This window comes from Penicillium cataractarum, assembly GCF_028827025.1.
Source record: "Penicillium cataractarum strain IBT 29864 chromosome Unknown utg000004l, whole genome shotgun sequence".
Classification (NCBI taxonomy): Eukaryota; Fungi; Ascomycota; class Eurotiomycetes; order Eurotiales; family Aspergillaceae; genus Penicillium; species Penicillium cataractarum.
The window spans coordinates 766,612-794,037 of NW_026622740.1; the positions used below are offsets into that span (position 1 = coordinate 766,612).

The following is a 27,426-nucleotide window of genomic DNA, read 5'->3' on the forward strand; positions in this document are numbered from 1 at the left end:
TTAAGGTACACCGCTCACCCCTGCTCATAGGGAAGAGATGTATAGCAGGGGCAAATTCTGTTATTTGAAAATGCTCTTGGAGCTCGTATAGCTACTGCCTCAATCTTCTCTTATCGGTTTGTTTTCGCGTCCAAGGGCTGCTCGCCATCATAGCTGTTGCCCCTCATCGTCACCGGTTGTTTATCTTATCTCCCTGCACACGATCCATGGGTCCTTACTAACTAGTAGGCGGTTTAGCGCGCGCTTTTGGCGGGTTGAAGAAGCAATTTAATATAAATGGATATGCAATAAGAGCCCTAGAACGCCAACGAAAAAGAAAACAAAGAAAACGAAAAGAAGAACAAAAGCAATAATCTCATTATCACATCACATGACAAGACAATCGCCCTTCTGGCACTGTTCAAGATATGTTACGTCGTCCCCAGATGGATTAGAATACTCTCCTGCTTTGCGCTTGACTCCCTCGATTTTGATGCTCTGCTCACCTTCGGCGTGCCACCATCGTAATCGCTGGATCTTAATCGTCTTGATTTCCTGGTAGTCAATTTCCCACTTCCCCCCGCTTACCGCGATGACAGTCACACCATCAGGGAAGTGGAACTCGGGCAGGTATATCTCTGTTGGGGCTTCGGATGGGGTAGCGACCTTCGCCGTCAAAGTCATGGTGAACGTACAACTCCGAAGGTCAAAGACATGGCTGCCCAGTGCTCCATTCACATAAATTGGACTTGGGCGAAGGAAAGCCTCGGCGGCCCGGTAGCCCTTGGGAGTTTGAGAGCTAACACTGGTGATTGATGGGTTTGTGAGTGCGCGCTTGAGATTGCGAGGATCGACTTCCGGCTCGTCTCCACTGCTATGGCTTTCAGAGTAAGCCGGAGACTGTGGATTCAGGGACGTGTACGTGGCTTTGGTCGGAAGCTCCAAATCGTCTCGGGAGTAGATAGACAGGTCTTCTCCATTCCAAAGATCGCCCCATTCGTGATTGTTCTGGATCAAAGTTAGCACCACGGAACGAATTCTCGTCACAAAGTAAGAGAATGAAGAAAAGGCATACCTCTGTCTGATACACCCACAAGGTAAAGCCATTCGAGGTACTGCCTTCGAGAGCAAAGTGGTTGGCATCCATCGCGCTCGTTTGACTACTATAGTCTCCAGTCTCGTAGGCATGCTTGTTATCCATATCATATGGAATGCCAATTTCGGTGAAGAGAAGTGGATGATTGCCCATGTACTTCAAACTCTCTTCGCGGAGGAATTTGAGTTGGTCACGCAGACAATTACGGATCGCCGATTCTCCAACCTTGACAGCAAACGCCGGTGCCCAGTACTTGCCTCGAAGGACACCAATGACATCCACATTGTAGAGGCGGTTCCAGTGTTTAGTCAAAAGAGTTAGACCATCGTAGTAATGGACAGCATGGACCATGTTTGGGTCATCGTCCTCCGTTCCTTTCAAGTCAGGAGGCAATTCCATCACGGGTGGCTGACACAGCAGTATCGCCGCAGGCCAGATGCCCCGAATCGCATCTCTGTATTTTCGGTAGTGCTCCAAAAAGTATGTGTTGGTGAATATCTCGTAGTTCAAGGGTTCTCCAGTGCTAGGCACCTTTGAGAAATAGTCTTTCTGAAGTAGGGTATCCGTGTCTGGATCCCAGACTCCATGTTGGGCCCAAATGCACTCTCCGAGTTTCCATCCGGAGTCTCGTTGCCAGCCATATTTGCTATCATCATGGCCGGCAGGGAGCCAGGCCAATTCTCCCTCGGGGTCCACAAGTTGTCTGCCTGTCTGGTACGGGCCAAAGCTGCCAAAGCCCCAGGTAGTTTCCTCGCAAGCTCGTCCAGCGCCTGTGAGCATTGCTTGGAAGGCCGTTGGTGAGGTTCCAAGCTGAAGCTGTTGTTCCGGGGGAATGATAGAAATATCCTGCACTCCAATGAGGCCTCGATGGGGCTCATTCATACTCTCCCAGCCAATTACTACAGCATGTTCAATATCCCCAGCCTCGTGAATTCGTTGCGCTAGGTGCTTGCATGCGGCGATGAAGTGAGTCTGTAGATAGTCTTGAATATTCATGCCATCGATGATAGCTTTGTGTGCAAAGTCCTTGCCTGCCCAAAAGAGGGTGAACATGGTCTGGCATACGAGACGGGTGTAGTTCGTGCTCCAGATCATTTTGGGGAAATCGGCAGGGTTATCATATGTATTTTGAACGAGTGCAGCTTCTGTATTTTTGAACCCTTTAGGATTTAGACCTGCCGCATAAAGTGTCCACATTGGTGCGCCTGATCCTCCAGACAATCGAGACCACTATTAAGGTTAGCACCGTGATACGAAGATGAGAATCCCCAAATTTACTGACCACATCCTGATGCGGGTCCATGAAGACGTAAAACTCATATTGCTTCGCTATTCTCAGAACCTCAATAGTGAATGCGATCCACTCTTCGTCGTAGATGCCGGGACCGGCATGCTCGATTGCCTCCCATGTGAAGATATATCGGATCGCATTATAGCCCCACTTGCGCAGTCTTCTGAAGTGGGCGTGCGAGTCTTCCAGCGAGAAGGGCCGCCCGACAAACGAAACATCATCTGCATCGAAGAACTTGTCCGAAACAAACGAAGGAAGATCGGGCTGTTTCGGGTACTTGGCATCCCCTGCAACGTTGATACCCCTCAGAACAATCTCTCGATTCTGAGGATCCCGAAACACCTTCCCATCGATGTGAAGACGCAGAAGACCCATCTTGGAGTATGCGACAAGAGATGGCGGTGTCAGACGGTTGATCCAGCCATGCGACGGTTTCGACCAGCAAGAAACCGGAAATCAAGGCGCGGAGAGTGAAAAACACTAGGAACTAGAAAACTGCGGTCAGACGCATGAAGTTTCAAGACCCTAGCTAAGCTTCGCTGAAGTTCAAGCAGCCCTAGTCCAGGATGATGCTCGCCTGCCGGGAGAGCCGTGATCAGGCAGACATACGTACCTCGACTTCACAATCTGGAGGACCTCACCAAGAACAAGATAAATGCTTGCAGAAAGATTCTGAGATGGCGTGCAGGTTTGAATGCAGGCAAAGGAGTTGACACAAAGTGTTGATGTTACGAGCAGGCTGCAGCTGACCCAAGCTGGGGTCCCCGATAACCGATAAGGCCGTGACGTATCGGCGCTAACCGATCAACCGCTTCTTCTCCACCACACCGAGAACCTCCCCGCTCCTTCAGGCTGAGCGCGCACGGGGATCATGTCGAGCAAGGCCGCATTGAAAGCTGTTCGAACAGCTTTAGACGCCAAAGATTTTGCGGCTGCTGCTGAAAAAGCCAGGGCGCTGGTACAAAATGATCCCAAGAATTACCATGCGTGAGTGCTAAAGACTCCTCATAATCTCTTGGACCCTAGCTAACCGCCTCCTTCTCTCCCCTCCAGAAACGTTTTCCTCGGACTTGCCAATGACAAATTGAATCAAAATGAGGCGTCGGAGGAAGCTTATCTTGCTGCGACGCGGATAAAAGACAATGATCGCACTGCTTGGCAGGGCCTGATTAGCTTATACGAGAAGCAAGGCGGGTCGAAGCTGGATGCCTATCATGAAGCTGTTCTCAAGCTCGGGAAAATCTTCGCCGACAGGTATGAAGCTCAGATGGATCTTTACGCGTCGCTTTGAGGACCGGAAAAATACTGATCTCGTCTTTCGCCCCAGCGACGAGAAGGAACGATGCCAGGATGTTGTCGACAAATACACAAAGCTTGCTCGGAAGAACAACGACAAAGCCAAATACAAGAAGGCCCTCGAATTACAACTCCCTAGCTCCCCTCTCTATTCCTTCCTCGAAGGCCGGCTACCACACCCATCCCTGACCTACCTTCGCATGATCGAAATCACCGAATCCGAGGAGAAAGAATACATCAATCGTGAAATCGGTGAACGAAGAACCCGCCTTGGTGCAACAAAAGAGAATGTCACCCTTGAGGTGAAACGTGACGCGTTCAGGCAGAGCAAGCTGGAAAATCTGTACCGGGGTCTCATCGACTGGACAAATGATGATGCCGTTCGTCGCCAGTACGAGGAGAAACTGCTCGAGCGTGCATGTGAAGAGCTTGAGTTCGTTGCCGTAGGCAAGAAACCTACGAAACGAAAGGAAATCCTTCGTTCTGCCCAGGACATGGTTATCATCAAGCACCCCTTTGAACTCGCTTGGAACATTGTGCTCGAGTGGAAGGACGTGGAAGATTACTCGCAATGGGATGTGGGTGTTCTGCGCGAGTACATCGAGTTTTTCCCTGACACTGGATTGGCAAAGGTTTTGAAGGGATTCTTGACCTGTGAATTATCTCCATTTCCTCAAGAGGACTCCGAGTCAGAAGGCGACGCGGGTGCGACGATCACCGGAAAAGACACCGAGACTACTGAGATAGCTGAGGCAGCAGATGACACTGAGATAATTGATGCGGGCGCTGCGGATAGGCTGATTTTGATGACCGAGGGTCTAGAAATGGCACCGTCATCGATTATTGCGCATCGTATCATGGCAGATCTCTACCTCCTCCTTGAAGAGTACGAGAGCACCGTCGATGTGGCTCGGAAAGGACTGCGAAATGTTGCGGAATTCGTCAGATACACTGGATGGAAGTCTCAAAACACAACGGACGCCATTAACATTACCCTCGCCAACGCTTTAATTCCCTATCAATCACCTCGACACCACCCAGAAGCCAAGATGATCTTTGAGAATATTCTTCAACAAAAGCCCACCTCCACCGTCTGCCTTCTTGGTATTGGTCTGGTCCTGAAAGTCGACCAGGACTATGAGAATGCTGTCGAGTTTTTGGAACGTGCTCTAGAGCGCGATCCTAAAAACATCAAGATTCGTGGCGAGCTTTATTGGTGCAAGGCGTTGAACGGCGACCTGCAGGCTGGGCTCGATGGCCTCCAGGGTGCTCTTGAAAATCTGAGAGCGGAACAACCTCAAAACAAGTCTTTCAAGTCTGAGCTGCTTTACCGGGTTGGCTACTGCCAGTGGGAGCTGGATTCATCTGTGGCAGCTCGCAAGGACCGGAATGGGGCTTATTCAAGCTTCCTAGCTTCTATCAAGGCTAACATGAATTTTGCGCCTGCGTACACAAGCCTTGGCTTCTACTATGCGGACTATAAGAAAGACAAGACCAGGGCACGCAGATGTTTCCACAAGGCCTTCGAGCTATCATCATCGGAAACTGAGGCTGCAGAGCGTCTTGCTCGAGGTTTCGCGAACCAGAACGAGTGGGATCTGGTCGAAGCTGTTGCACAGCGGGTTGTGGACTCGGGATACGCCAAGCCTGCTCCAGGTTCTAAGCGTAAAGGGTACAGCTGGCCATATGCGGCTCTTGGAACGGTTCAGATCAACAAGCAACAATACTCAAAAAGCATTGTCTCATTCCAAGCTGCGCTACGGATTAGCCCCAGTGATTACCATTCCTGGGTCGGTCTAGCGGAGAGCTATCACCACTCTGGTCGATACATTGCTGCAACCAAGGCATTTGAGCATGCACGGGAACTGGAGTCTAACCTCCGGGGCGAGGAACAAGATCACATCTGGTTTGCACGATACATGATGGCCAACGTGAAGCGGGAGCTTGGCGTCTACGATGACGCTATCGCTAGCTACGAGGATGTGCTGGCTACTCGCCCTAACGACATCGGCGTCACAATTGCGCTTCTCCAGACTTTGGCCGAGAGCTCGTGGAAGAGTCTTGATTCGGGCCTATTCAATGATGCTGCGGAACTTGCCTGCAAGGTCATCCGAGTAGCTGGGTCGCTTGTCACTGTTCGGAATGACATTTTCAACCTGTGGAAGTCGGTCGGTGATGCCTGCTCGAACCTTACCTATATAAAGAAGAAGATCGGAAAGATTGCAGTCGCGGACTGCAAGGCTCTGCTGCTTTCTGGCGTCGACCCCATCGCCCTTGATCTCATGACCGAGGTTGATGGTGTGGGCCAAGACTGGCTAGACGCAAGTGATAGTGACGAAGTTGTCTCGCCTGATTTTTGCATTTTCATGTCCATCCTGGCATACAAACGTGCCATTCACGTTTCTACGCAAGACACCCACGCGCAAGCCGTTGCATGGTACAACCTAGGCTGGGCCGAGTACAGGGCGTACCGGAGTGTACAACTTGGCTCCGGTACTAAGAGCAAGAAGCCCCGGAAGTTCCTGAAGGCTTCAATGCGATGCTTCAAGCGGGCGATCGAGCTAGAAGCTGGCAACTCGGAATTCTGGAACTCGTTGGCCGTTGTCACTACGAGCATGAGTCCCAAGGTGGCTCAGCATGCCTTTGTGCGAAGCTTGCATCTGAATGATCGTAGTGCGCAAGTCTGGACGAACCTGGGTGCGCTGTATCTCCTACACAACGACATCCAGCTTGCCAATGAGGCGTTTACCCGTGCTCAGTCAACGGATCCGGACTATGCTCAAGCATGGGTGGGCCAAGGCTTCCTTGCGCTTCTCTATGGAGATTCTAACGAGGCACGGGGTCTTTTCGAACATGCATTTGATATTTCCAACTCGTCCTCGATGCTTCCAAAGCGTCAATACTCTCTCACCCTATTTGACCACCTGCTAGCTGACTCCTCTGCCTCGAACGAAGTTTCGCAGCTGATCCAGCCATTCTTCGCTCTCCACCAGCTCTGCGCTCAAGATCCATCCGACCTTCCATTCATGCACCTATCTGCCCTGCTGGCTGAGAGAATGGGCGAGGTTCCCGACGCCGAGTCCAGCCTGGAGGTCGTTTGCTCGGGCATGGAGGCGGAGTTCGAAGACACTGAATCGCCTGCATCGCTCTCACGGTTTGCCCAGGCCAACGCAGACATGGCTCGAGTGCTTCTGGCGAACCACCGCTACGAGGAAGCTGCGGAGAAGGCCGAAACTGCCATCACTCTGTCCGGAGAGGAGGACGCAGAGAACTTCGACCCCGAGGCATGCAGCAAGCTCCGGCTGTCGGCGCATCTCACAGCAGGCCTAGCCTACTACTTCACAAAGTCCATGGACCAGGCAATTGATATGTTCCGTGACGCGCTTCAAGAAGCCGACAACGCGCCTGATGTCGTGTGCCTCCTCGCCCAGGTCCTCTGGGCAAAGGGTGGCGAGGAGGAACGCTCTGTTGCTCGCCAGCAGTTGTTTGATTGCGTAGAGAATCATCCCGACCACGTCGGGGCTGTGACCCTCCTGGGAGCTATCGCACTTCTCGACCAAGATCGAGATGCAATCGAGGCCGTGGAGGCTGATCTCCACAATATGATTACACGGGATGACATTGACATCCATGACCGCGGCAAGGTTCTGAAACTATTGGCTGCCATCTCGGCAATGGGATTCACCGAGAAGGCCAACCTTCCAGAGGATCTTCGTCGAGTTGGCGAAGCCACCGCTGCCGTCATGCTGTCTCCAGGTCAGCCACAGGGCTGGATGGAGCTGTCCGCTGTCTCAGACAGCTCATACCCAGCAGAGATGGCCATCCAACGGGCTCTCCGCTGTGTGCCCCCTCACAGCAACCTAGATGCCTCGGATCTGAGCCAGGCATATGCTCAAGCCGGCACGGCTACAGATGCCTTCCGGGCTATTATGGTTGCGCCATGGAGGAAGGAAGGCTGGGAGGAATTAACTGATGGTGTATCTGGCCTGGTGGCATAGTTAGCTAACAGAAGTACGGATGTAGGGGATGTGATCGCTTCATTTGCAGCAGATCACCATCACTTGTTATGAGTACATAAACGGAAATATTGCATACCTTTTATCACAGCCTCATTCAGTCTGTAGATTCTACCATCACAACTTCAAGCCATTGCTTATTCGGCACGTAGTAAAGCAAGACCAAATCTTGCCCTTCGTGGCTGGTCTTGGACCTGACAGGCAGCATGACTACTAGCCATTTCGATTGCTTTAATTAGCCTCACTGCCCATAGAATCGATCCTCTGCAACAATCTGGCCTTCCTTCCCTCCTTCCAAGGTTTATCCAGAGCTTCAATCTTCCCGCCGAGCAGCGTATAGCAATTGGGATTCAACAAGACCATACCGCGCGCCACAGTTGCATTACGCAAGAGAATCTTCGCACCTATAGGCAGCTTCTCCAGCGAGATGCCCTCAATGCACTGCATCTCAATCGCAACCGCCTTTGTGCCATTAGCATCCTGTAGAATCAACCGATGCGGTCCAGATCCACTGCTCCCAGACGCGCTGGGAGCTCCAGCAGCGCCAGTATTATTCGAGCTCTCATTTTCTGTTCCTTCATTATCGTCGCCAACGTTCACTGTTCGTACAATCTCCCGGCCTCGTATAGCTTCGCCGCGCTCGACACGCTCGATTGCTTCGACTTGGCTCCAGAGACTCGTGCCGATGTCTTCGATATCAAGGACTTGGACGGGAATTGGCCCGGGGATGCGCCTTTCTTGAACAGCGGGGTCGGAGATGTCAATTGGGAAAAGGGAAGTTGGGTTGGTCGCTAGAGACTGGCGAATATCCGAGGCGAGTACACGAAAAAGAGCTGTCTTGGTGAGTGCGGAGGCGGGGACGTTGCGCTGCGACGAGGCGAGGAACGTGTTGAGCCATGAGGACGAGACGCAGAGGGATTTGGTGCTCAGTATTTGAGCGGCGATCTGCTCTGCATTTGCCATTATTCATGCATGTCTCTGCCAGCCGAGCGATGGACGGATCAGATGTAGGTAAAGTAGGTAGAAAGCAGAGTGAAGCTCCAAAGCTGTGGAAAACGCACCAGCTCGGACCACCGCTTAACGCCGATGGTCTGGTGGTCTTCCGCGCCGCCGTTGGACTGCTCCTCCTCCATCAACCACCACAATGTCCACGCTGTCTTCTCCTCGACCTTCGATTGCCTCTTCACGCGCTCATTCCCCAACCCCGGCATCCTCCCGGCCATCTCTCGATGCACTAAACACTAATGTCCCTGGCGGGCTCAGCGCCTCGTCAACTCCATCCACCGCACGAGCGATCTCCCCCAACCCACGCCGCAATCGCTCCGCCCTACGAGACTATTACAACCTCAAGCCTCCAGGTGCAGACTCTGGCAGTCCCGGTGGAAGCTTTCGCTCCCGCAGCGTCCCCCGAAACACCGATGCAGGAGATATATCCAACCCATCCACCCTAGCTTCGGGGACGGAGCTAGACAATGCGGACTTCGATCCACAACGCTACGTCGACCACCTCCTTTCTACATCATCTCTTTCTACCATCCTCAAAGCTGAGAATACTCTTGTCGGGGACATTCGTACGCTCGACGGCGAGCGGAAAGCTTTGGTCTACGATAATTACTCCAAGTTGATCCGCGCTGTGGAGACAATTGGCAAGATGCGGAAGAGTATGGACGAGCGGGGTGCTCCTTTGACCATGACCAAAACTCTCGGTCCGGCTATTGCGTTCGTCGCTGAGACTGCGGGTGGGCTGATCAAGGAGGGCGAGGAGCAAAGACGGCGGATCAAAGAGGAAAGGGAGGTGGAACCACAACAGCCTAGGAAGGCTGAGAAGGAGACCGTGAGGTGGGTGCTTGCTGCGCCTGATCGGTTGGAGAAACTTGTGGCAGAAGAGAAGCAGACCGAGGCGGAGAAGGATTGGGAAGAGGTTCAACGCTTGCTTGACGCTTGGAGCGAGGTCAAGGGCGTTGCAAAAGTGCGGGCAGCTTGTGAGAAGGTCATGGCCAAGCCTACCAATGACGACTGAGCCAGGAGTCAAAAAGAAAGATCACTGGCTTTGGTAAACACACGGCCCGTTTTCGGTCAATATCCAACCTGCTGTCAAGCTCGAGCTGCCCTGCCTCGCGAATCGCCCGATCGTCTGACACCTATACTCCAGCGAAGCAATGCCGGTTCCCCGATCCGCTACGTTCATCCATATGGATGATGCGAACAAGCTACTCATAGTGAGCCTATTCTTCTCCGCCGAGAGCCTTCTAGCTCCTGCTATTCCTTGACCGCAGATGAACATGTACATATAAATAGATACCCCACGCATTATAATATCCGATTCTCATTGAGCATCTCTTCATCAATCATGACCCTTCTCACTCAAACCTTCCCAGTCAACACATCCCGACTAGAGAACAAACTCGCCTTCAGCCCATAGGCATTATTAGACTTGATGTCCAGATGGGTATACGCATCACACTTGTAGTAAATCGGCCTCGCCTCTTCATCCACAAGCCCTTTCTCAACCAGACTCTTCAGCACCCTCTTCACATCCCCCTTATCACTAAAGTCCTCCGTATAGACGCAGATCAGCCGCGCCTGCCCAGACCCGTCGTCCGTTGCAACCTTGGCCGTGTTTCCTAGTTCGTCTTTATCAAGCGCCGTCACAACAGTCTTCCAAACGGAATCCACGTAGTCCACGGAAGGGAAGAACATCCACTTTCCAGACGTCACGCCAGTTTCTTTAGCCAGCGCAAAGATATTCTGCTCCAACGCTCGGCGAAGCGGATTCAATTTGCGTGTTAGGGTGGCCGTGGTTTTTGCACCGGACTTGTCATGCGCGGCGCGGAGACTGGAGGCTTCTTCTTCGTAGGCTTGAAGTAACTCATTGCCCTTTCTCAATAGCGTCGCGACGTCGCCTTCTTTCACTTGGGATTTGGGCTTCCACATCCAGATCCAAGGGCCGGCGTTGGAAAAGGACGTCCTTGATGGAGGAAGGCGAGATGTGAATGTAGCGATGGACTCTCCAGGCCCGCGCCTGTCCTTGGGCTTGTATGTTGAGAGTCCATCTTCCTCTTCCTGCTTAGTGGGGGAATCAATCTCCATTTCCATAGGCAAAGGCGGTGCGCTCAGTTCATGTTGCATCGTTGAGAGCAAGCGTGGGTGAATTTCCGCCCAGAAAGGCTCCGGGTCATATGTGGCTGCTTGTTCTTCGAGCTGCGCTTGCTCGCTCTCGTCGCCTGGGATAGGTTAGTGAGATGTTTTGAGAGGTCAGGAGAGCGGGGTTTGGCGTAGCTGGAATTACCATAGAAACTGGACTCATCTGAGAATATCTCTTCAAGGGATGCCTTATTGGACGACATGATCTTGTTTCCAAACTCTCGTGTGCTGTCGTAAAAAAGATGAGTGGTGATGAGGCTGAATGGTGCCTAGGAGCGTGTGGAGTTAAAGCCTGACGGTTGTGGGGAAGCTACAGTGACATGACACCCCCCAGGCAATAATTCCAGCTTTGTCACTGCAAAAGCTGCCTCTAGTAAATAACATGATCGTATTGTCTCTGCCATTTGCTGTTATGCAGCTAACCGATCTAGAAATTTGAAATGCGCATGTGTTTTACTGACATCCGAGACAAGATTCTCCTCATATTGTTGCCACAACATCTTTGAGGTCCTGATCGAGGCGCCGCCCGTCTAAAGCATGTGCTAAACAAAGTAGACTCAAGAAATACCTGGCCAGACCTGTTCCACAAATTTGGTCAAATCGGTTTTCAGAGCTTCCGGTTGCTCAAGCGCCGCAAAATGTCCACCCTGAGGGATACAAGTCAGCTATCGGACATTCGTTTCCCTAGATCTATGACGATACCTTCTTATGTTGCCCCCAGAACACTAGGTTTCCAGTAGTCTCAACCCAGGAGCGAGGTAAGGGTGCCAACTCCCTAGGGAAAAACGAGAAACCAAACGGCTTATGAATGTACCAGCGAGGATCGTTCGTAGCTGGAATAGGGGGAGGTGGGTAATTCTAGGGGCTTCAGTTAGAGGTATTCAAATACAGCTAAAGCACTCCGTCAAAGATGCTGACCTGGCGATAAGTATAGATAGAACGAGGGAACGTCTCTGTAAGCCAGTATAGAGTGATCGACTCGAGGATGTGTTCCGATGATAATGGTTCATCCACCCATTCCAGCCATTTTTCTCCGATCCTATATTCGTGAGCGAGATGTTCTTTCGTTATCATATCATCCAAGGTTGTACTTACCAAGCCAGAAGAGCTACCGGGTTCGTTGCAAGGACGTGGCCAATCGTACTTGGTCTAGTCCCATGCTCGATGGCATACCCAGAACCCATCATTCTAAACTCTTCCATTCTCTTGATTCCGTCCCTCTCAGACGCATCCAGATGGTCATCCGAGATTCCTTCGGGACGGCCCATAAAACACACATTGAGATGAACAGCTTAACTGCGGTTAGTTTGGGTATATTACAATGTACGAGATAAAAGGAAAACCTTTACCTTTGCAGCTCTCATGATCTACAGCTAGACCTCGAGCAATTCGACTACCGATATCGCCACCTTGGGCGACATAGCCACTTTCAAATCCAATATCCTTCATTAATTGGTCCAGAACGCGGGCGATGTCCGCAGTAGTAAAGTTGCGATCCACTGGAGGGCCCGAGGAGAACGTATAACCAGGCAGAGAGGGTACGATCAGATGATAAGGCAGAGTGCTTGGCGTGTATTCCTGTCGAAACTTGTCAAGGATGGGAAGAAATTCTAGGAAGCTTCCTACTTGAAGCATTAGAATCAAGCTTCCGCAGTATATCCTGGGTTGTCTCACCCGGCCAGCCATGAATCAATATAATTGGGATGGCATCTGGCTTCTCGGAGAAGAGGCCAACAAAATGAATATTCAGTCCTTCAACCTCAGTCGTCCACTGAGGAAAGCTGTTGATTCGATCTTCGGTTTTTTCCCTAGGTACTATTAACAATACATCCCCCGTCTGAAAGAAGGGTTAATAGCTTACCAGTTGTATGATTTGAGCCACTGGCCTTTCATGTCAACCAGCCAATCTGTAGTGACACCATATCGCATATCTGACTGTGAGTTCTCATAAGTTTGTGGGGCAAGCTTTGACAGCCTGATGAGAGTCTCCATGTCAGTCAACTGCTCTCTTGGAATGGCGACTGTGAAGGGCTTGGGTGAGACCCTCGCCGTAGCCGGCAGGATACTGAATGGTTGCGACATTGCTAAGTCAATTTTCCGAGGGGGTTGACCTGTAATGTCTGGACTCTCTTTATTTAAGTGGATTCGGAATTAGAAGAGGTATCTCGGAATAATAGATCCAATTTATAGTGTATGTCGTGCGGGGTCTGCGCACTACATTCGACAATTAATAATACTTCTTTGGCCAGGCAACGATGTGACGCGCGAGCGGCAGGGCCTTGTAACCTTAAATGTAAAGGACTCTAGTGATCTATTCAATAACAGAACCGTCTATGTGGACAGTAAGTAATTCATATGCACCTAAAAGAGGTATCATGGACAGCCTACTTAACGGAAATTATGAACATGAACATGGAACATACTACCATGCCGGAGAACCCGACTCTGAATGTTAGGAGCAGTGGATTCTCATTTCACCGCCCCACTTACCATCTCGGGGATTTTTCTGGCCATAAAAACCATCATTCACTGAATCATTAAAGATCAAAGGCTCAATTTCATTCCTTGGGGTTCCAGACCGAAGAAGTTTCATGCACATATAGCGTGAAGTGTCAATTCGACTCTCCTTTGTGACCCAGCAATTCCATTCGAGCCAAATCAATCACCCCTCCAACCCCACGATAGATTGGGAGCTCTTCCTATACAGTCTACATACGATGGCAGAGATCCAGCAGCCCAAGTCGGCAACGACAATCTTTCTGGATCAACCGCCCAGCTGTCTCGAGTTCTGCCCCGAAATCCCAGATCACTTCATTGTGGGCACCTACCTCCTCTCAGAAACCAAGACTGAAGACGACGAGGTTCAGCAAACGAAAACCGGCAGCGTGCAGATGTGGAGATTAGATCCTAACACAAATGACCTGTACGTTTAGTGCATTCAAACTTACTTTAAGCCAGCCTGCTAATAGTCCAAATAAGGTCATTGGTACAAAAAGTATCCCTTCCATATGCGGTCTTCGATCTGCACTTCCACCCAAGAGATAAAAGCAAATTCGCCATTGCAAGCAGCACAGGCTGCATTTCTCTTTTTAGCGTATCTACTACACAGCCAGGCATCCATCAATTGTGGACAAGGCAAGTCCACGATGATGCTTCTATCCCGGCTCTCTTCTTTGCCTGGGCCCCTGAGAACTGGTTCTCCCAAACGAATGCCGATGGCTTTGCCGTGACGTTCTCAGATAGTCGAACGGCTGTCTTTGAGACCACCAAAGGTATCACGGACGAAAGCGCCATTACTGAATGTGGTTCTTTCGAGGCACGGCAAATGATCGAAGTATGGTTCGTTGCACTGGCTGCGATGCAGGTTTTTGAGAACGCTGAATCCAAGCAGGATACTATCCCCTTTATGTTTACTGGAAATGACTTTGGGTCTCTTCACACACGTCGATTCGAGTCTCACAATACCAAAGAGCAAGACGACGATGAACCGCTCGCAAATTTACTCCTCGAGCACGATGATCGAGCCCGTCACCACACTGCTGGTGTAACATCTATTCTTCCTCTACCGGTGTCTCTTGTGGACGATGCTCCAATCTTATTGACTGGTAGCTATGATGAAGGACTGCGCGTGTACCATGCTACTCGACGGGGCGAAGTTCTTGCTGAGCAGGGTCTTGGTGGTGGTGTCTGGCGGCTGCAACTGCTCGAGACGAAGGAATCTGGCTCGGACCGACACTTGTTGGTGCTAGCTAGCTGCATGCATGCTGGCACGAGGATCGTAAAAGTCAGTCAGAAACAGCGGGATGAAACTGTGGAATGGGGAATTGAGGTGTTGGCAGAGTTTACAGAGCACGAGAGTATGAACTACGCGAGCGATGTGTGGAAGGGCTCGACATCATCTGAACTGCTTTGTGTTTCGAGCAGTTTCTACGATCGTCGTATTTGCGTGTGGAGGGCCAATGTATAAGTTGGAGCTGAGTTGTCTACAAAAGTCAAATATCTCACTCGGAATCATTGTTTTCATAAACACGCTAGAATAAACCACAATGCAACCGCAAGAGGTATACAAGTACATCTGCACTGGAGAACCAAGGACCGAGATAAGAAGTTAAAAGGTAATAGGGTGTATCCATTGATATCCAGTGGTGAAATAGCCACCATCGCCAGCATTCCACATTAAACAATCGTCTCCAGCTCCCGCGCGTAGCCTAGTGTGTTCTCGATAACGGTGCCGCTGGCCACCAGGATATCCTTCTCGGACCTCGTGGCCGCCTCCGGCTCGACAGGGAAGTGTATCCGTCCATCACGAAGAATCCAACCACGCTGCTGAGCAAACTCGATAACTGCACCCTCGGAATCCAGGAAGAGGAGGTTCTTGGCGTTGGAGATAGGGAGGGAGGGATAAGCCTTCTCGGAGCAGTCTGCGATCTCGCTACGGATGGTGCCGATGAGAACCTGTAGGATGAGTATTAGTCAGTGACTGCAGTCGTCATTGATACTTGAGCAGTTGTAACACTCACGTTTGAGAACAATCCAAAGTCCTCTGACGGCACACGCTCCGACTTTGTTTCCCGCCACACCTTATCATAGCTACCCTCCATCAAGTTCCGCTCCAGCTCAACAGGGTACTTGATATAAGCATCATCCTCAATACGACCGCCCTTCAAACTAGCCTCCTCGACCAATCCCTCCAACACAGTGTGGAAGTTGGCACTGTCGCCCATGCTTAGCAAAAGAAGCAAATAGAGTCCTGTGATCTTGCTGCGCTGGCTAGTGCTAAAATCAACCTCAGAGGAGCTCTGTCCAGGTAGACCGGCGTGTCGCTCCAGATCGTAGAATGGCTGAAGCTGCTGGTAGTATCTTGTGAAGGTCTGCGCGTCGGTTTGCCGAATGGAGGCGAGGGCGCCGAGTTCAAGGACTTGTCGGGCAAGGACAACAAGCTGTGGTGGCGTAGAGGGAGTCGGGATGAGGGCGTTTTGCATGAGAAGAGCACGCTTGGCTTGACTGAGGAGGGTGTTGGCAGCATCCAGCTGTTTGCGCTCCAGAGCGTTCTGGAGCTCCGGGACAAGGGACTTGAGGTCCGACATGATGTGTGATGTTGTGGGATGACGGGTTTCGGGTATAATCAAGTAGATGCCACACAGTCAGATGGAATAGATGACTGCAATAGCAGGAATGAAGGTATTGGATGGTGATGATGGGAGTTGGTGAAGGTCCGCCATGACGGAGCTGCCGCGGTGGGCGGTCAGCTCTCGATAATCACGTGAGGCAAATCATAGGAAATGGCATCGTAGACGCGTTCCAATACTATTTGAGAATTTAAACGTTCGGCTTAACTTTTCCCTCAAATTTTCTAATGGACTAATATGATTTCTCTTTACTAAATACAACATATTTTGTCCATGCCACCTGGTCACTCGACAAGGCCAGATCAGCCAACGTCTGGAACAAAGGTGTCCCCAGCCCTGTCACCGGGTCCCATCCTTCCATGGCATTCCAACTTGCATATGGAACGAAAGCACCCTCTGCACCGGAATCAGTATTTCCAGTGCAGCCTCTGGAACCACCATGTACTATATCGGTAAATCCTGATTGCTGGAGACTGTATAGCCAGGGGTTTAAGAAGCCCATTCGAGGCTTCCCATTTGCAAGTCGAATCGCGTTCAATTGGGAAACTATGCCGGCAAATACAGGCCCGGAAGCACTGCTTAATATTAGTCTATGACATGAATCAATCGACCGAAGCAACAAACCTGGTGCCGCTAATCTTCAAATAGGTCTCGTGGTCTCGAATGATGAAGTTCTTCGCTTGGGAGGCGACGTCGGGGATTGCCCTTCCATGACGATTGTATAAGCCATGCCATTGATCGCCCAAGCGATCCAAGTAACTGCTCACTGCCTGGTCTTGGTATTTTGGACGAGGAAACAGGTCGGAGAAGCCGCCACTGGAGAAATCAAGAGCGATCTCGGGATTGATCCCTTCTACTCCTCCAACTGCAGTGACAAATGGACAAGAGGCTGGGAAGATTGGCTGGAACTTGACCCGCCGCTTTCCATCGTTGCTGAGACACGTCTCTCCAACGCCGGAGTCCCCGCTACTATAGATGACTGATACGCCCCGGGCGCCGAGTTGCGCAAACAAGTTGCACACTGATCTCGCATACGCTGCGGGCACACTCTGTTCGATCTCCCCGTACGATGTGGCGAGAACCGATGGGAGCTCACTGTCTGGAAGGCTGATGAGATAGTGGAGTTGATCAAGAAATGTCTCATTCTCTGGGCTCTCCAAGACTGGTTGCCCCGTGTCAGAGATCGAGGGTGTTCTGTCGCCAGTGGAATAGAATGTGACTGAAGCGTTGTAGGCCAAAGCAGCCGCATACTGGATATCCAGACTTGCTTCGGTACTGCTGGCCGGAGAATCTTCTGGGTTAATGCCCCCATTGATGGTCACCACGTCGAAGTTGGCGTCTGATGCCCCCGGAGAGAAGCGTTGCATGAAGTGATGAAAATCGCTATGGCGGGCATACTGATCTAGGAAACCAGACACTCCTAGTCGGTTCCGTGGATCAGGCTTCGCTCTTGTGTCGTGTAGACCATATAAGTCTCGAAGACAATCCGGCCTCATCACGGTCCCACAGTCCGCAGTCAAATCTTCCGGGGTGGCCACAATTGGCTGGTCGACGGGTAATCCATGGCGTGCGTATAGTCGCCCTTTTCCATGTGCATAGGGGGTTCCGAATCGGGTTGTCGGTTGAATTAGGTGCACATGTGGGTGTATCTTGTGGGGTAAGGAGTATCCAAGAGTCCTGAGGAGGCTCTTTCCGCTAGGATCATGACGGTAGTGGGAAAACTCCGTCTTCAACATTTGCTCGGCCTGGAATACAGTTGCACTGAAGCTGATCCAGTTGCCATATATGTCAATAGTGTGGTTGGAGATACCCTCCGAGCTCAGCCAGGCCAATACCTGGTCAGAGACGGCGGAATTCGGGCGCAAAAGGCCTTCCACCTCTTCGCGCTTCATATGCTTTCCGTAATTTGGATGGCCCGGAGTTGACAGGTCAATTGCCAGTCTCTCTAGATTGATACTGCCTGCCCCGCGTATTTCCAACCGGAATCGTACAGGTGTCGATGGGTTGGGCTTGATGCCTTTTGACCAGCCGTCCGGCACGTCGTGTAGTTGTTCGACTATCTCGTGGCATAGCCCAAATGCCATGCACAGCTGTATAAGCCATGCTGCAACAAGCAAGGCTTTTGTTTCCATGAAAATTGCTCCGGTATATCAGTTGTTCCACACGAATTTCCAAGTAGTCGACTGTAACTGATCAGTTTCCCATACCAGTACTTGGGCTATTCTTGGTGATCTGGTCAGAGTTATGTTGTTTTCATATAGGATGCCAGTTCCGTCTCCTATCGCAGAGCATAGAGCTAGGAATGATTGACTTCAGGCGCTGGAGGGTGTCAATCTCGATATGTGGCTTTCGGGCGTGCGTTTCAACCCAGAGAAAGAAAAGTTGGAGAAAAGCAAAGCTTCGGCTTCAATGAAATGAGCGAGATAATCGTATCAAGCTAACTCGAAGTAGTCTTCAATAGAAGGCCAATGAGAGTTGAGGTCTGTAGGCATTGCCGCCCGGAGTTGGCCAGAGCCAAGGGTTTCTTTGTTTGGAGCCTCGAGATCCCTGATTCGACGGCACAAGCTTCAAAATGGATTTAGCATGTCCTCGGCTCAGCGTTAACCTCCCAGTCCGTAGCTTATCCATTGAGTATTCGAAAATAATCTATTCAATATTTGTGACCTGGTTTGGCTCGTTTCTTCACCCGCGTATGCGAAGTCAGGCATTATAACTACTTGTTCAGTTATTACATGCTTATCTGATGAGCTACTTATTTGAGGGAGACAGATGATACCAATCGCGATAAATGATTCCAAATCTTCGAGTCCTTCTACTCAACGATGGAACTGCATCAACATGGTCGTGGGACTTCAACTCCGGAGTATACAACTTGAACGCCTTGTGGCCTGAGGAACGCTCCCGGATTAACTAAAGCTCCGAAGTCCGAGAGTGCGGGATGATCGACGTCACCGTGAATGGAGGTGGAGGAATTGTCCGCGAACCCCATTGTGTCGTCCGTATCGTTCTCCACATTATTCGAAACAGTCTTGCTTGTACTTGAACAGCTACCGAAGATCCCGCTGGCTTGTCTTCTCACCACCACTCCCCTCCACCACTATCTTTTCCGGGCTATTGATATTTCTGTGTGGAGAGCTCCACGCTGACCTATTACGCTCGGAGCTTTTCTCGACCCCGCCAGTGCGTGCATATTATCCATCAGTTTCAATCCCTTGGCTGGGTGCCACTCCTTTCTCCTTTCTCTTCACTTGCCTTGACGGGCAATCGACTGGACCCTGCCACTCTGGACTGCAAATTGAGCTCTCTTCTCTGTGAGGGTGGTATGATCCTCTTGAGATCCTACCGACGTCATTCCTACATTCCGTCGACCACCTGATATCCCTCCGTATTCCGGCCCCCCAGGCTGGTATCTTCACCTATCTCACCTAAATCACGACTGATTGATCATGGCTGAGCTGGAGCCTCAGCAAGCTCGCCGACTTTCGGCTGACAACCAAACTATCTCCAGATCCGAAATTCCGCTGAAGGAACGGTTCTTCCGTTACTTCCAACATGAAATCACCGGTAGGTCTAGATCATGAAATGGAAGCAGTTGTTAACTATCATAGTCAAGAGGAAATACAATTGGCTAACCTTCTGTACTGTAGCTCTGCAGCAGGAGATGGACCGGCTTGCCGATACATCGCTCGTGGGTGGCGAGCGAGCCGATGCTACGGATCACTGCCTTGCCGGCATTGTGCGTCTATCCAATGAAGTCAAAGATGCTGCAAGCTACATCCCTACCTATGACCAGAGAGTCTATGCTGAGGTATGAAACTACACAGTGCTCTTGAATATCCGATGCTAATGCCCGTGTGATAGGCGATCAAAGCCTTGCAGGAGAAATTGAATGAAACTAGAGCGGCATTCGAACCCCGAGCCAAGTTCAGTTTCAAGACAAAGAAGAACGCCTCGGCTATCTCTCTGTCTGATGCCGCCGTCCTCGCTGCCGAAGGTCGTCGCGGTGTTCCTGGCTATCGCTCTCCTGGGGCATCGTCAGTTGGCTCGTCGGCCAACAGTACCCCGAACTATCCATCCACCCCGTTGAACGAACCGGATAAGCAGCATCAAGAGCGGCCGGAGATTGCACCGACTTCTTTCCCGGCCATGTCTGACGCAGATATGGAGTCAAAAGCGCCGGCGCAGTACAAGGCATCCCATTCGTTCGCAGCCCAGGGAATTTCCAATGTTTCCGTTGACAACCACTACGGCCTTCACATAATGCTACCTGCTTCCGGCTCCACCTCTACAGTTCCTGCCTCCATCACTTCTCTACGGCACTGCGTCGTGGATATGTCGATTCCGACCGCGGATGGCAAGCCTTATGCGAGCTTGACGGTGAAGAACATCGAGGAAAGCTTGTTGATCTGTGGCCAAGTCAATGGACCAGCACATATCACGGGAATGGATCATAGCGTCATAGTCGTCTCGTGCCGACAGTTCCGCATGCACAACTGCAAGGACGTCGATGTCTACCTCAGCTGCTCGAGTAATCCCATCATCGAGGATTGCTCCAATATCCGGTTCGCCCGGATACCAAAGGCTTACGTACGTTCTGCTCAAGGTTCCCCGCGTGCCATCACTCATACTGATCAATTTATCCAGGCCTTGGACCATGATCGCCTTGATCACGAGGATCGCTGGAGTCAAGTGGAGGATTTCAAATGGATCAAACCGGAGCCTAGCCCCAACTGGAGTCTCCTGGATGCGAGCGATGCAGTTCCGGAGGAAGTTTGGGCAGAAATTGTTCCCGGTGGGCCGGGCTGGTCTCTTGAGGATATTTTGCATGCCATCAAGCTTGTGAAAGGGTGAACAGAAACAACGTTCTTGACTTTGATTTACCTGCCTTGACATGATACGGCGTTTCATGTATGCTTAAGCAAAACACGGATGTAGCTTACTATCTTTCAATTCTATCTTTTTAATAATCCACTTAGCCTCTTCCGGTTACTACATCGTAGGCTTTGGGTATTACATCTATCCTAGAGAATCTTATTCCTAGTTGCACCCCGGGAAATTTCACCGGCAAGGGCAAAAGAAGTAAATTGAGAAAAGTGATTGAGCTATAGGCTTATTCGTCGCGCCATCAAAGCTATATACAAGAGAAAGTAATATGTCCAGCAATGACCCCCTCTTTTATCTCATATATCATCTCATCACAGTCAGGAAACGACTTCATATAACACACGACCTAATTTTTACGCGAGCTTCGAGTCACGAGGAGCGCTGTCCCTATATAAACGAAAAAAAAGGTTTGTTTAGTCAACGATTTTTCAATTTCCAAATTGTGCGACAGATCAATTTTGGCGAAAGAAGGCCATGGATATACAGGAGAAACAAATGTACAACCCAACAGATGTATACAACAAAAAAACAAGAAAAAGAAAAGACGCCAATGCCATAACCCATGAAGAAGAAAAAGGGATCAAAACGCTTACATCTGCTTGAAGTACTCTTCAAAGTTCTCCTCCGCGACCTGGGTACAATCGAAACCGTAAATCTCGCGCTGAACATCAGCATCAGCCCACTTATCCGGAACGGGACCCTTGCCCGCACGCAGAGCAGCGAATTGACGATCACGCTCCTCCTTAGCAGCACCGTCACCCAAGTGCAAGGCACGACCAGAGGCAGCAGCCATCTCGACGAGAGCCTCGGCACGGCCCTTGCGGACCTTCTCGTAGACGCGGAGGGCCTTGTTGATAGACTCCGGGGTGGTATCGGGGAGACGGGAGAGGACGACGGCAATAACAGCACCGTCTTCGATGGCCTGGGCGGCACCCTGGGCCAAGTGGGGGAGAGTAGGGTGGCAAGCATCACCGATCAGGGCGACGTTGTCGTAGATCCAGGTAGGGAGGGGATCGTGGACGCGCAGCTTCCACTCGCAGACCTCGCCCTCGGGCACGTAGTCCAGCATACGCTTGACCATGGGGCAGAAGTCTCCGAAGACGTCCAGCATGGCCTTCTTGGAACCCTTGGTAGTGTAGGTAGCGTTCGTCGCGGCGGCGAAGTTAGTGTCGGGCTGGGTGGTGGAGAGGTTATAGATAGTGTTGTTGGAGACGGCGTAGGCGATGATGTGACGCTTAGCACCGATCCAGCGAGTCACGCGGGTGCTGTTGATGAGGGCCAGCAGCTCCGGGTCATCCTTGATCTGGTCCTTGTGGATCATAATACGGTAGGCAGCCTGGTTGGTATCCTTGACGCCGACGTTGACATTCAACCGCTTGAGCATCTCCTGGCGGGCCAGAGACTTGATTCCGTCCGCAGCAAGGAGGATGTCGCACTCAACACGGTAAGAGGGCTTGCCCTCGTCGCGGGACACGGCTGTGAAAGAAGGGCGGGAGCCGAAGTCGACATCCTCGGCGTTGACGGCAAAGTGGAACTTGATAGCAGACTGCTGCTTGCAACCCTCGTAGAGACCGCCAGCCAGAGAGGCGCGGTGGCCGACCATGTGCTTGTAGCCGTAGGTCTTCTCAATATATTCCAACTCGACGTGTGCAAGCTCCTTGTCGGTAGCGCCCTCTGTTATATGTACTGTGGTTAGCAATGATCCTCTCTCCTATATCCAGTTTGACATCTACATACCTCGCACGGAAGTGTCAGAAATGTTAACAGCCTCGGCCTCAATGCCGCGCCAGACACCCAGACCATCGAGAACGCGGGCCATGTTGGGCGCAAGCTGGATACCAGCGCCCACGAAGCCAAGGTCGTGCGCATTCTCATATACATCAATATTCTTGAAGCCACGCTGAGCAAGAGCAAGAGCAGTGGTCAAACCACCCATGCCGGCGCCAATAATGGCGATTTGCAAATCCTGGGGAGCCTTTGCCATTGTGTCGGATATAAACGGGAATAAAAGAAGGAAGGGGAGAATATAGGGATAGGAGGCGAGAGAAGGGGGGAATGAAGAGAATGGAATATACAGAATCAATCCAGAAAAGTTCAAAGCGACAGGACAGGGCGATTCGCGATTCTTTAAATTCCCCCAGTCCTTCACCGAGAGCGCGTGCCGTCACCGTTCTGCTTGGTTCAACTGGAGTAGAGCGGGAGAGATTTTTGCCGCGTTTCCCACAGCTCCCCACACGTCCGCGTTGTGAGTGGCATGTTGGAGAAACTGCAACTATTGGAGTGCATCCACTACTGGGGCTCTTTTAAAGAGTCTCGTACCAAAGTTAGGGTCGTCCGGTTGCAAAATTATCCGCTTGAGCAAAAGATATCATCATATTATCATCAATGGAGGCGGTTTTGTTGCACTGCAGCGGCGCTATAGATCCGGCCAATCAGCAACGTGGATTTCCAACTATAGACCTAATTTGTTAAGGAGCATGTTGAGATCTAGACATTCAGTCATGATATACAATACTATGTACGATAAATCACTATGATGATATCCCAACTACGTACATATCACAGCATATCGCTCCTCTCTACAGCAGTACAAGGCCAAACTGACTTTTTGTCTCGGCGGACCACTGCCCCGCTCCCCAGACGCTTCCCCACATTTCGCCGTCCGAACTGGTTTCGACTCTTTCGCCCGAGGCCACTCGGAGTAAATCTGGTTCCCGCCACCATCTCAAACTGCCGAATCTCCTTCCTTTTGCCACTACCACTTGCTCTACTATACACACGTAGACACGCACCCCGTCTCTCTATGTGACACTCCAAGTCTCCATAGTCTTGATATTTGGTGCCTATATGCTCTACCAGTGTCACAGAAGCATTGTCCATGGAAAACATTATACATAACTCGTCAGACAGACCTCGGGCCTACCAATCTGGGCCCCATCGAGCCCCACTAGAACAGTCCGAAGGCATTGAATGACTTTCTCACAACCATCCTGCGCCATCGCACAACTGGTACGTTGAATTTGCATCATAAACCACTTTCTAATCGACCCCGGCTGTGATAATCGAGCGCCGATAGCCAGGCACCAAATTAATGCCCCGGGAAGTGGGCCCCAGAATCCATCAATATCTGTCTGGTGCAGCAGATGTTTCAAGTGGGCAATGGCATAAGCCATGTAAGGGTTAGCTTCGGATACAAAATTTGACAAGTCCAGCAAGTTCCGTGCTTGATGTAGGGCCGATATTCTCGGGTCATCGTCACTCGACTGTGGGCTGTGATCCGATTGCTCTATCGGTATGTGGGGTCTGGTTGGAGTTGTAGGATATTGATAATATTCAAGCTGGAGGGCTGCTTTTGCGGATGAAGCACAGGTTGCAAACTGCATGACCGATTGGTAGAGATCTGTGAGTGGCTGAATGAATGGCCGAAGAAAGTCATCGGTATGCGACCCGAGTTTGAAAACACTCATGTCTATTTGCGCAAATGGAAGGACGGTGAGGTCTTCAGGTGAGCAGGTCTCCCAGCTGTCGAGGGGACTTTTCACCATCCTCTGAAACTGTGCAATCCTAGTACAGTCAGCAGAGGGCTCGCCTTGAAAATACGGTTCAGGATGATAATCCGTACAAAAGCAAGCTCTCGCCCAAGCGTCCTTCAAATCCTAGGCGTTCAACACCTCCACGAGCGTTGACAATGCATTCAAGACCTGCCTTATCATTTTCAAACGCATCGAGGTCAAAATTGACCAACTATCACTTGTCAGTATCGAATCAGAAACTGCTTCAGGGTCGAGGTTGGTACATCAAAAAGTAGGACTGCTATCAAAGCCGCGGTGGTCACGTCACTAAAACATTGGTCTTGATGTGCCAGTGACTCATTCAATAATTGTCTGGTAATATGTGATTGCTGCAGTGTAATAGCACTAATATGCTCTGTCGAACTGAGATCATCCCATGCCGACGCATTCAGGATCTTCGCACTCATAAGCGCCGGATGGGTGATCGCCGCATATATCACCGATGAAAAGAATCTAGGAAGTCCAGCACCAGAATTGACATATTCATACATGACTGCTCATAAATTTAGCTCGGACATAAGCCTTCAGTGACGGCCGAAATCCGCACTTACATCTCTGCATCCTAGTATAACCAGGTATTGAGGGTGACGTCGGCGGCGGCGTTAATAAGAGGCGAATATCTCGGGGAACAGCATGTAGTGCACGATGCAACGCTAGGGCTTGCTGAGCTTGTCGAGTGCTCGTATTTTGTGACCTCTTTTTTCCATGGTATCTCCGTGCAAGGTGCGATCGTGCCTGGCTCAGCCGCGCGCCATGTCCTTGTTGCGGGTCTCCGGTGATTACCACAAAGGCCTGATCGCGTTTGTTTCCAGCCATGATACTCTAGATGCATGCTATCCTTTCCCGAAGAAGCGATTGCACTAGGCACTAGGGCGCATTTAAAAGAGAGGTGTGGCGAACTCGAAGGATCAAAGGGTCCCTTTGCTGATGGGGTTGATTAAGGTCAGCTTTTGCCCCACTCGTGTAAGCCTCAGGGTTTAGTGCACCTTCCAGAAAAGGTTTAGATTATATATTTAAAGGCTTTTGATTGGCTGGATACGCCCGGGCAATCTGTAACTATTTCAAGGATTTAAAAATTGCATAGAAGCATGCTTGCCTTCTGTCAAGATATAAAAAGGCGACAAGAATTCAACTAAATGTTGTTCATTCTAGCCATCAGTCTCATACAGCTTTACCAACAATTGCTAGAGACTAAAAAAGAACTCATTTGCAAAGTTCAGCAAAGTTCAACTACAAAAAAAACATAACACCATGGCATCATCACCGCATGTACTAGACACTAATGCTGTGTGGTTCGGTAAGAATCCTTTCCATCAAAACCAACTAATCGTCCATTATCTAACTATATCCAGTTACTGGCTGCTCCTCTGGCATCGGCAAATCCCTCGCAAAAACAATCCACAACGCAGGCCACCGCATTGTCGCCACCGCACGCGACGTGACATCTCTTTCCTATCTCCCAAACAGCCCAACAGTTCTCAAACTCCATCTAGACGTAACGCGTTCAGAGACAATTACCCAGGCAATTGCAGACGCAGTCGCACGATTCCACGGAATCGACGTCTTCATCAACAATGCCGGCTATAGTTTAATGGGTGACATGGAAGGAATTCCCGACGCCGATGCACGACATCAGCTCGAGACGAACTTCTGGGGTCCGGTCCATGTTACTCGTGAAGCGCTCCGAGTCTTTCGCGACGTTAATAGCCCCGGCCGAGGTGGCACTGTTGTGCAAGTATCTTCCATGGGAGGATGGATTACCGTCCCGGGTCATTCGTTCTATCACGCTAGGTAAGAATGATATCCCCACCCTGGACATCGGAGCACACAAACTAACAAGAAACAAAACAGCAAATTTGCACTTGAGGGTTTCACGGAATCAGTGTCCAAGGAAGTCGATCCCAGCTGGAACATCAAATTCCTCCTCGTATCGCCAGGTGGTGTCCGGACAAATTTTGCCGGATCAAGTCTCAGGCAAGCACCCCGCCATCCTGCATACGACGATCCAAGCAGTTCATTCAGCCAATTGATCAAATATGTCACAAACCCCGAGTCACAGTCTACATGGAGCGATCCAGATATCTGTGCGCGGGTGCTCTTCGAGAGTGTGGTTGGACAGAATGAGCGTCCTTTGCCGATGCGTTTACTTATGGGAGCGGAGTCGATTCCTTTAATCAAGGATGATATTCAACGAAATTTGAAGGATATTGATACTTGGGAGAAAGAGACGGTGCGATGTTCGCCGGGTGGGGGTGCAGTGCTTAATATCTAAGAGTAGGAATGGGGATATGGGTTTGGGGATAGGCAGGAGTTGCGGATGGATAGAGCCTTTGTTTCACATGTCTCGGTATTTCTCTCGATTATGTTACACTTTCTAGACGAACTATCCCTCCACTCTTATATACGAACTAATGAACTCTTGAGTGCTTCGTTTACTACTAGTAAAACCTTAATTTCCCCGTTCCAGCCACATACCACAGTTGCACTACGGACTACTCCAGATTTTCTACCATCAGAAACAGCGCAGCACATGAAGCAAATAGACATTACACCTTGATGCTAGGTACCGGTAAATTCGACGCCGAAAACGGCTACTTGTGACGGTGTTTTAAGCGTCCCTTTGACCAAAATATTAGTCGCTGGGCTTTCATGTGATCCGTTCCGCCCACCCTTCCCGTATGCTCCTGAGTGATCATGAATTGCTCCCTGGGCACTCATGGTGGCTCAGGGTTGCTCAGGGTAGGCAGTCAGGCATGTCGTTATGAGGCAGACCGTCAGGGACCTGCGGGGGACAACGACAACCAACCAAGCCCGCAAGAAAGACGACACCTGCAGCAGTCATGTGCGACGAATAAGAAAGATTACACGGGTGCTTCCCTGGAGCAGGAATCGGACAAATGCATACCGGAGCAGTGTAATGGGCCCAGGGCCGTATATGACCTCGGAATCGTGGCCTTCCACGTTTGGTAGTATGTTTTAATCGCTCTCGCAGTGAACGGCTCACTTCACGTTTTCCCTT

General features: G+C 50.7%; 11 protein-coding genes across 11 annotated transcripts; 5 read left to right on the forward strand and 6 right to left on the reverse strand.

The window, feature by feature from the left end:
- Window positions 1-366: 366 nt before the first annotated feature.
- Window positions 367-2,741, reverse strand: N7496_004810 (sterylglucosidase 1; the record flags this gene model as incomplete). Its single annotated transcript, XM_056697739.1, has 3 exons — window positions 367-987; window positions 1,055-2,305; window positions 2,358-2,741. The coding sequence occupies 3 exons, from the start codon at window positions 2,739-2,741 to the stop codon at window positions 367-369; spliced, it is 2,256 nt and encodes a 751-aa protein (XP_056556264.1).
- Window positions 2,742-3,237: 496 nt separating this feature from the next.
- Window positions 3,238-7,660, forward strand: N7496_004811 (SKI complex subunit tetratricopeptide repeat protein SKI3; the record flags this gene model as incomplete). The annotated part of the gene is made up of 3 exons (XM_056697740.1): window positions 3,238-3,353; window positions 3,420-3,620; window positions 3,694-7,660. 3 exons carry the CDS (start codon window positions 3,238-3,240, stop codon window positions 7,658-7,660), a joined length of 4,284 nt encoding a protein of 1,427 aa, XP_056556265.1.
- A 249-nt stretch (window positions 7,661-7,909) lies between these two features.
- N7496_004812 (OB fold domain-containing protein) lies at window positions 7,910-8,641 on the reverse strand (the record flags this gene model as incomplete). The annotated part of the gene is made up of 1 exon (XM_056697741.1): window positions 7,910-8,641. The coding sequence occupies one exon, from the start codon at window positions 8,639-8,641 to the stop codon at window positions 7,910-7,912; it is 732 nt and encodes a 243-aa protein (XP_056556266.1).
- A 181-nt stretch (window positions 8,642-8,822) lies between these two features.
- On the forward strand, window positions 8,823-9,698 carry N7496_004813 (uncharacterized protein; the record flags this gene model as incomplete). Its single annotated transcript, XM_056697742.1, has 1 exon — window positions 8,823-9,698. One exon carries the CDS (start codon window positions 8,823-8,825, stop codon window positions 9,696-9,698), a length of 876 nt encoding a protein of 291 aa, XP_056556267.1.
- Window positions 9,699-10,042: 344 nt separating this feature from the next.
- Window positions 10,043-12,904, reverse strand: N7496_004814 (Isopenicillin N synthase; the record flags this gene model as incomplete). The annotated part of the gene is made up of 8 exons (XM_056697743.1): window positions 10,043-10,902; window positions 11,391-11,469; window positions 11,525-11,680; window positions 11,741-11,861; window positions 11,918-12,113; window positions 12,172-12,444; window positions 12,497-12,630; window positions 12,684-12,904. 8 exons carry the CDS (start codon window positions 12,902-12,904, stop codon window positions 10,043-10,045), a joined length of 2,040 nt encoding a protein of 679 aa, XP_056556268.1.
- Window positions 12,905-13,539: 635 nt separating this feature from the next.
- N7496_004815 (uncharacterized protein) lies at window positions 13,540-14,789 on the forward strand (the record flags this gene model as incomplete). The annotated part of the gene is made up of 2 exons (XM_056697744.1): window positions 13,540-13,745; window positions 13,802-14,789. The coding sequence occupies 2 exons, from the start codon at window positions 13,540-13,542 to the stop codon at window positions 14,787-14,789; spliced, it is 1,194 nt and encodes a 397-aa protein (XP_056556269.1).
- A 209-nt stretch (window positions 14,790-14,998) lies between these two features.
- rpnL (proteasome regulatory particle lid subunit rpnL) lies at window positions 14,999-15,909 on the reverse strand (the record flags this gene model as incomplete). Its single annotated transcript, XM_056697745.1, has 2 exons — window positions 14,999-15,277; window positions 15,343-15,909. The coding sequence occupies 2 exons, from the start codon at window positions 15,907-15,909 to the stop codon at window positions 14,999-15,001; spliced, it is 846 nt and encodes a 281-aa protein (XP_056556270.1).
- Window positions 15,910-16,553: 644 nt separating this feature from the next.
- Window positions 16,554-18,083, reverse strand: N7496_004817 (S53 family peptidase; the record flags this gene model as incomplete). The annotated part of the gene is made up of 1 exon (XM_056697746.1): window positions 16,554-18,083. The coding sequence occupies one exon, from the start codon at window positions 18,081-18,083 to the stop codon at window positions 16,554-16,556; it is 1,530 nt and encodes a 509-aa protein (XP_056556271.1).
- A 1,314-nt stretch (window positions 18,084-19,397) lies between these two features.
- Window positions 19,398-20,802, forward strand: N7496_004818 (putative tubulin-specific chaperone c; the record flags this gene model as incomplete). The annotated part of the gene is made up of 4 exons (XM_056697747.1): window positions 19,398-19,515; window positions 19,599-19,759; window positions 19,813-20,538; window positions 20,596-20,802. The coding sequence occupies 4 exons, from the start codon at window positions 19,398-19,400 to the stop codon at window positions 20,800-20,802; spliced, it is 1,212 nt and encodes a 403-aa protein (XP_056556272.1).
- A 386-nt stretch (window positions 20,803-21,188) lies between these two features.
- N7496_004819 (putative monooxygenase) lies at window positions 21,189-22,819 on the reverse strand (the record flags this gene model as incomplete). Its single annotated transcript, XM_056697748.1, has 3 exons — window positions 21,189-21,222; window positions 21,429-22,509; window positions 22,573-22,819. The coding sequence occupies 3 exons, from the start codon at window positions 22,817-22,819 to the stop codon at window positions 21,189-21,191; spliced, it is 1,362 nt and encodes a 453-aa protein (XP_056556273.1).
- Window positions 22,820-25,658: 2,839 nt separating this feature from the next.
- Window positions 25,659-26,679, forward strand: N7496_004820 (SDR family oxidoreductase; the record flags this gene model as incomplete). The annotated part of the gene is made up of 3 exons (XM_056697749.1): window positions 25,659-25,704; window positions 25,760-26,198; window positions 26,259-26,679. 3 exons carry the CDS (start codon window positions 25,659-25,661, stop codon window positions 26,677-26,679), a joined length of 906 nt encoding a protein of 301 aa, XP_056556274.1.
- Between the last annotated feature and the right edge of the window lie 747 nt (window positions 26,680-27,426).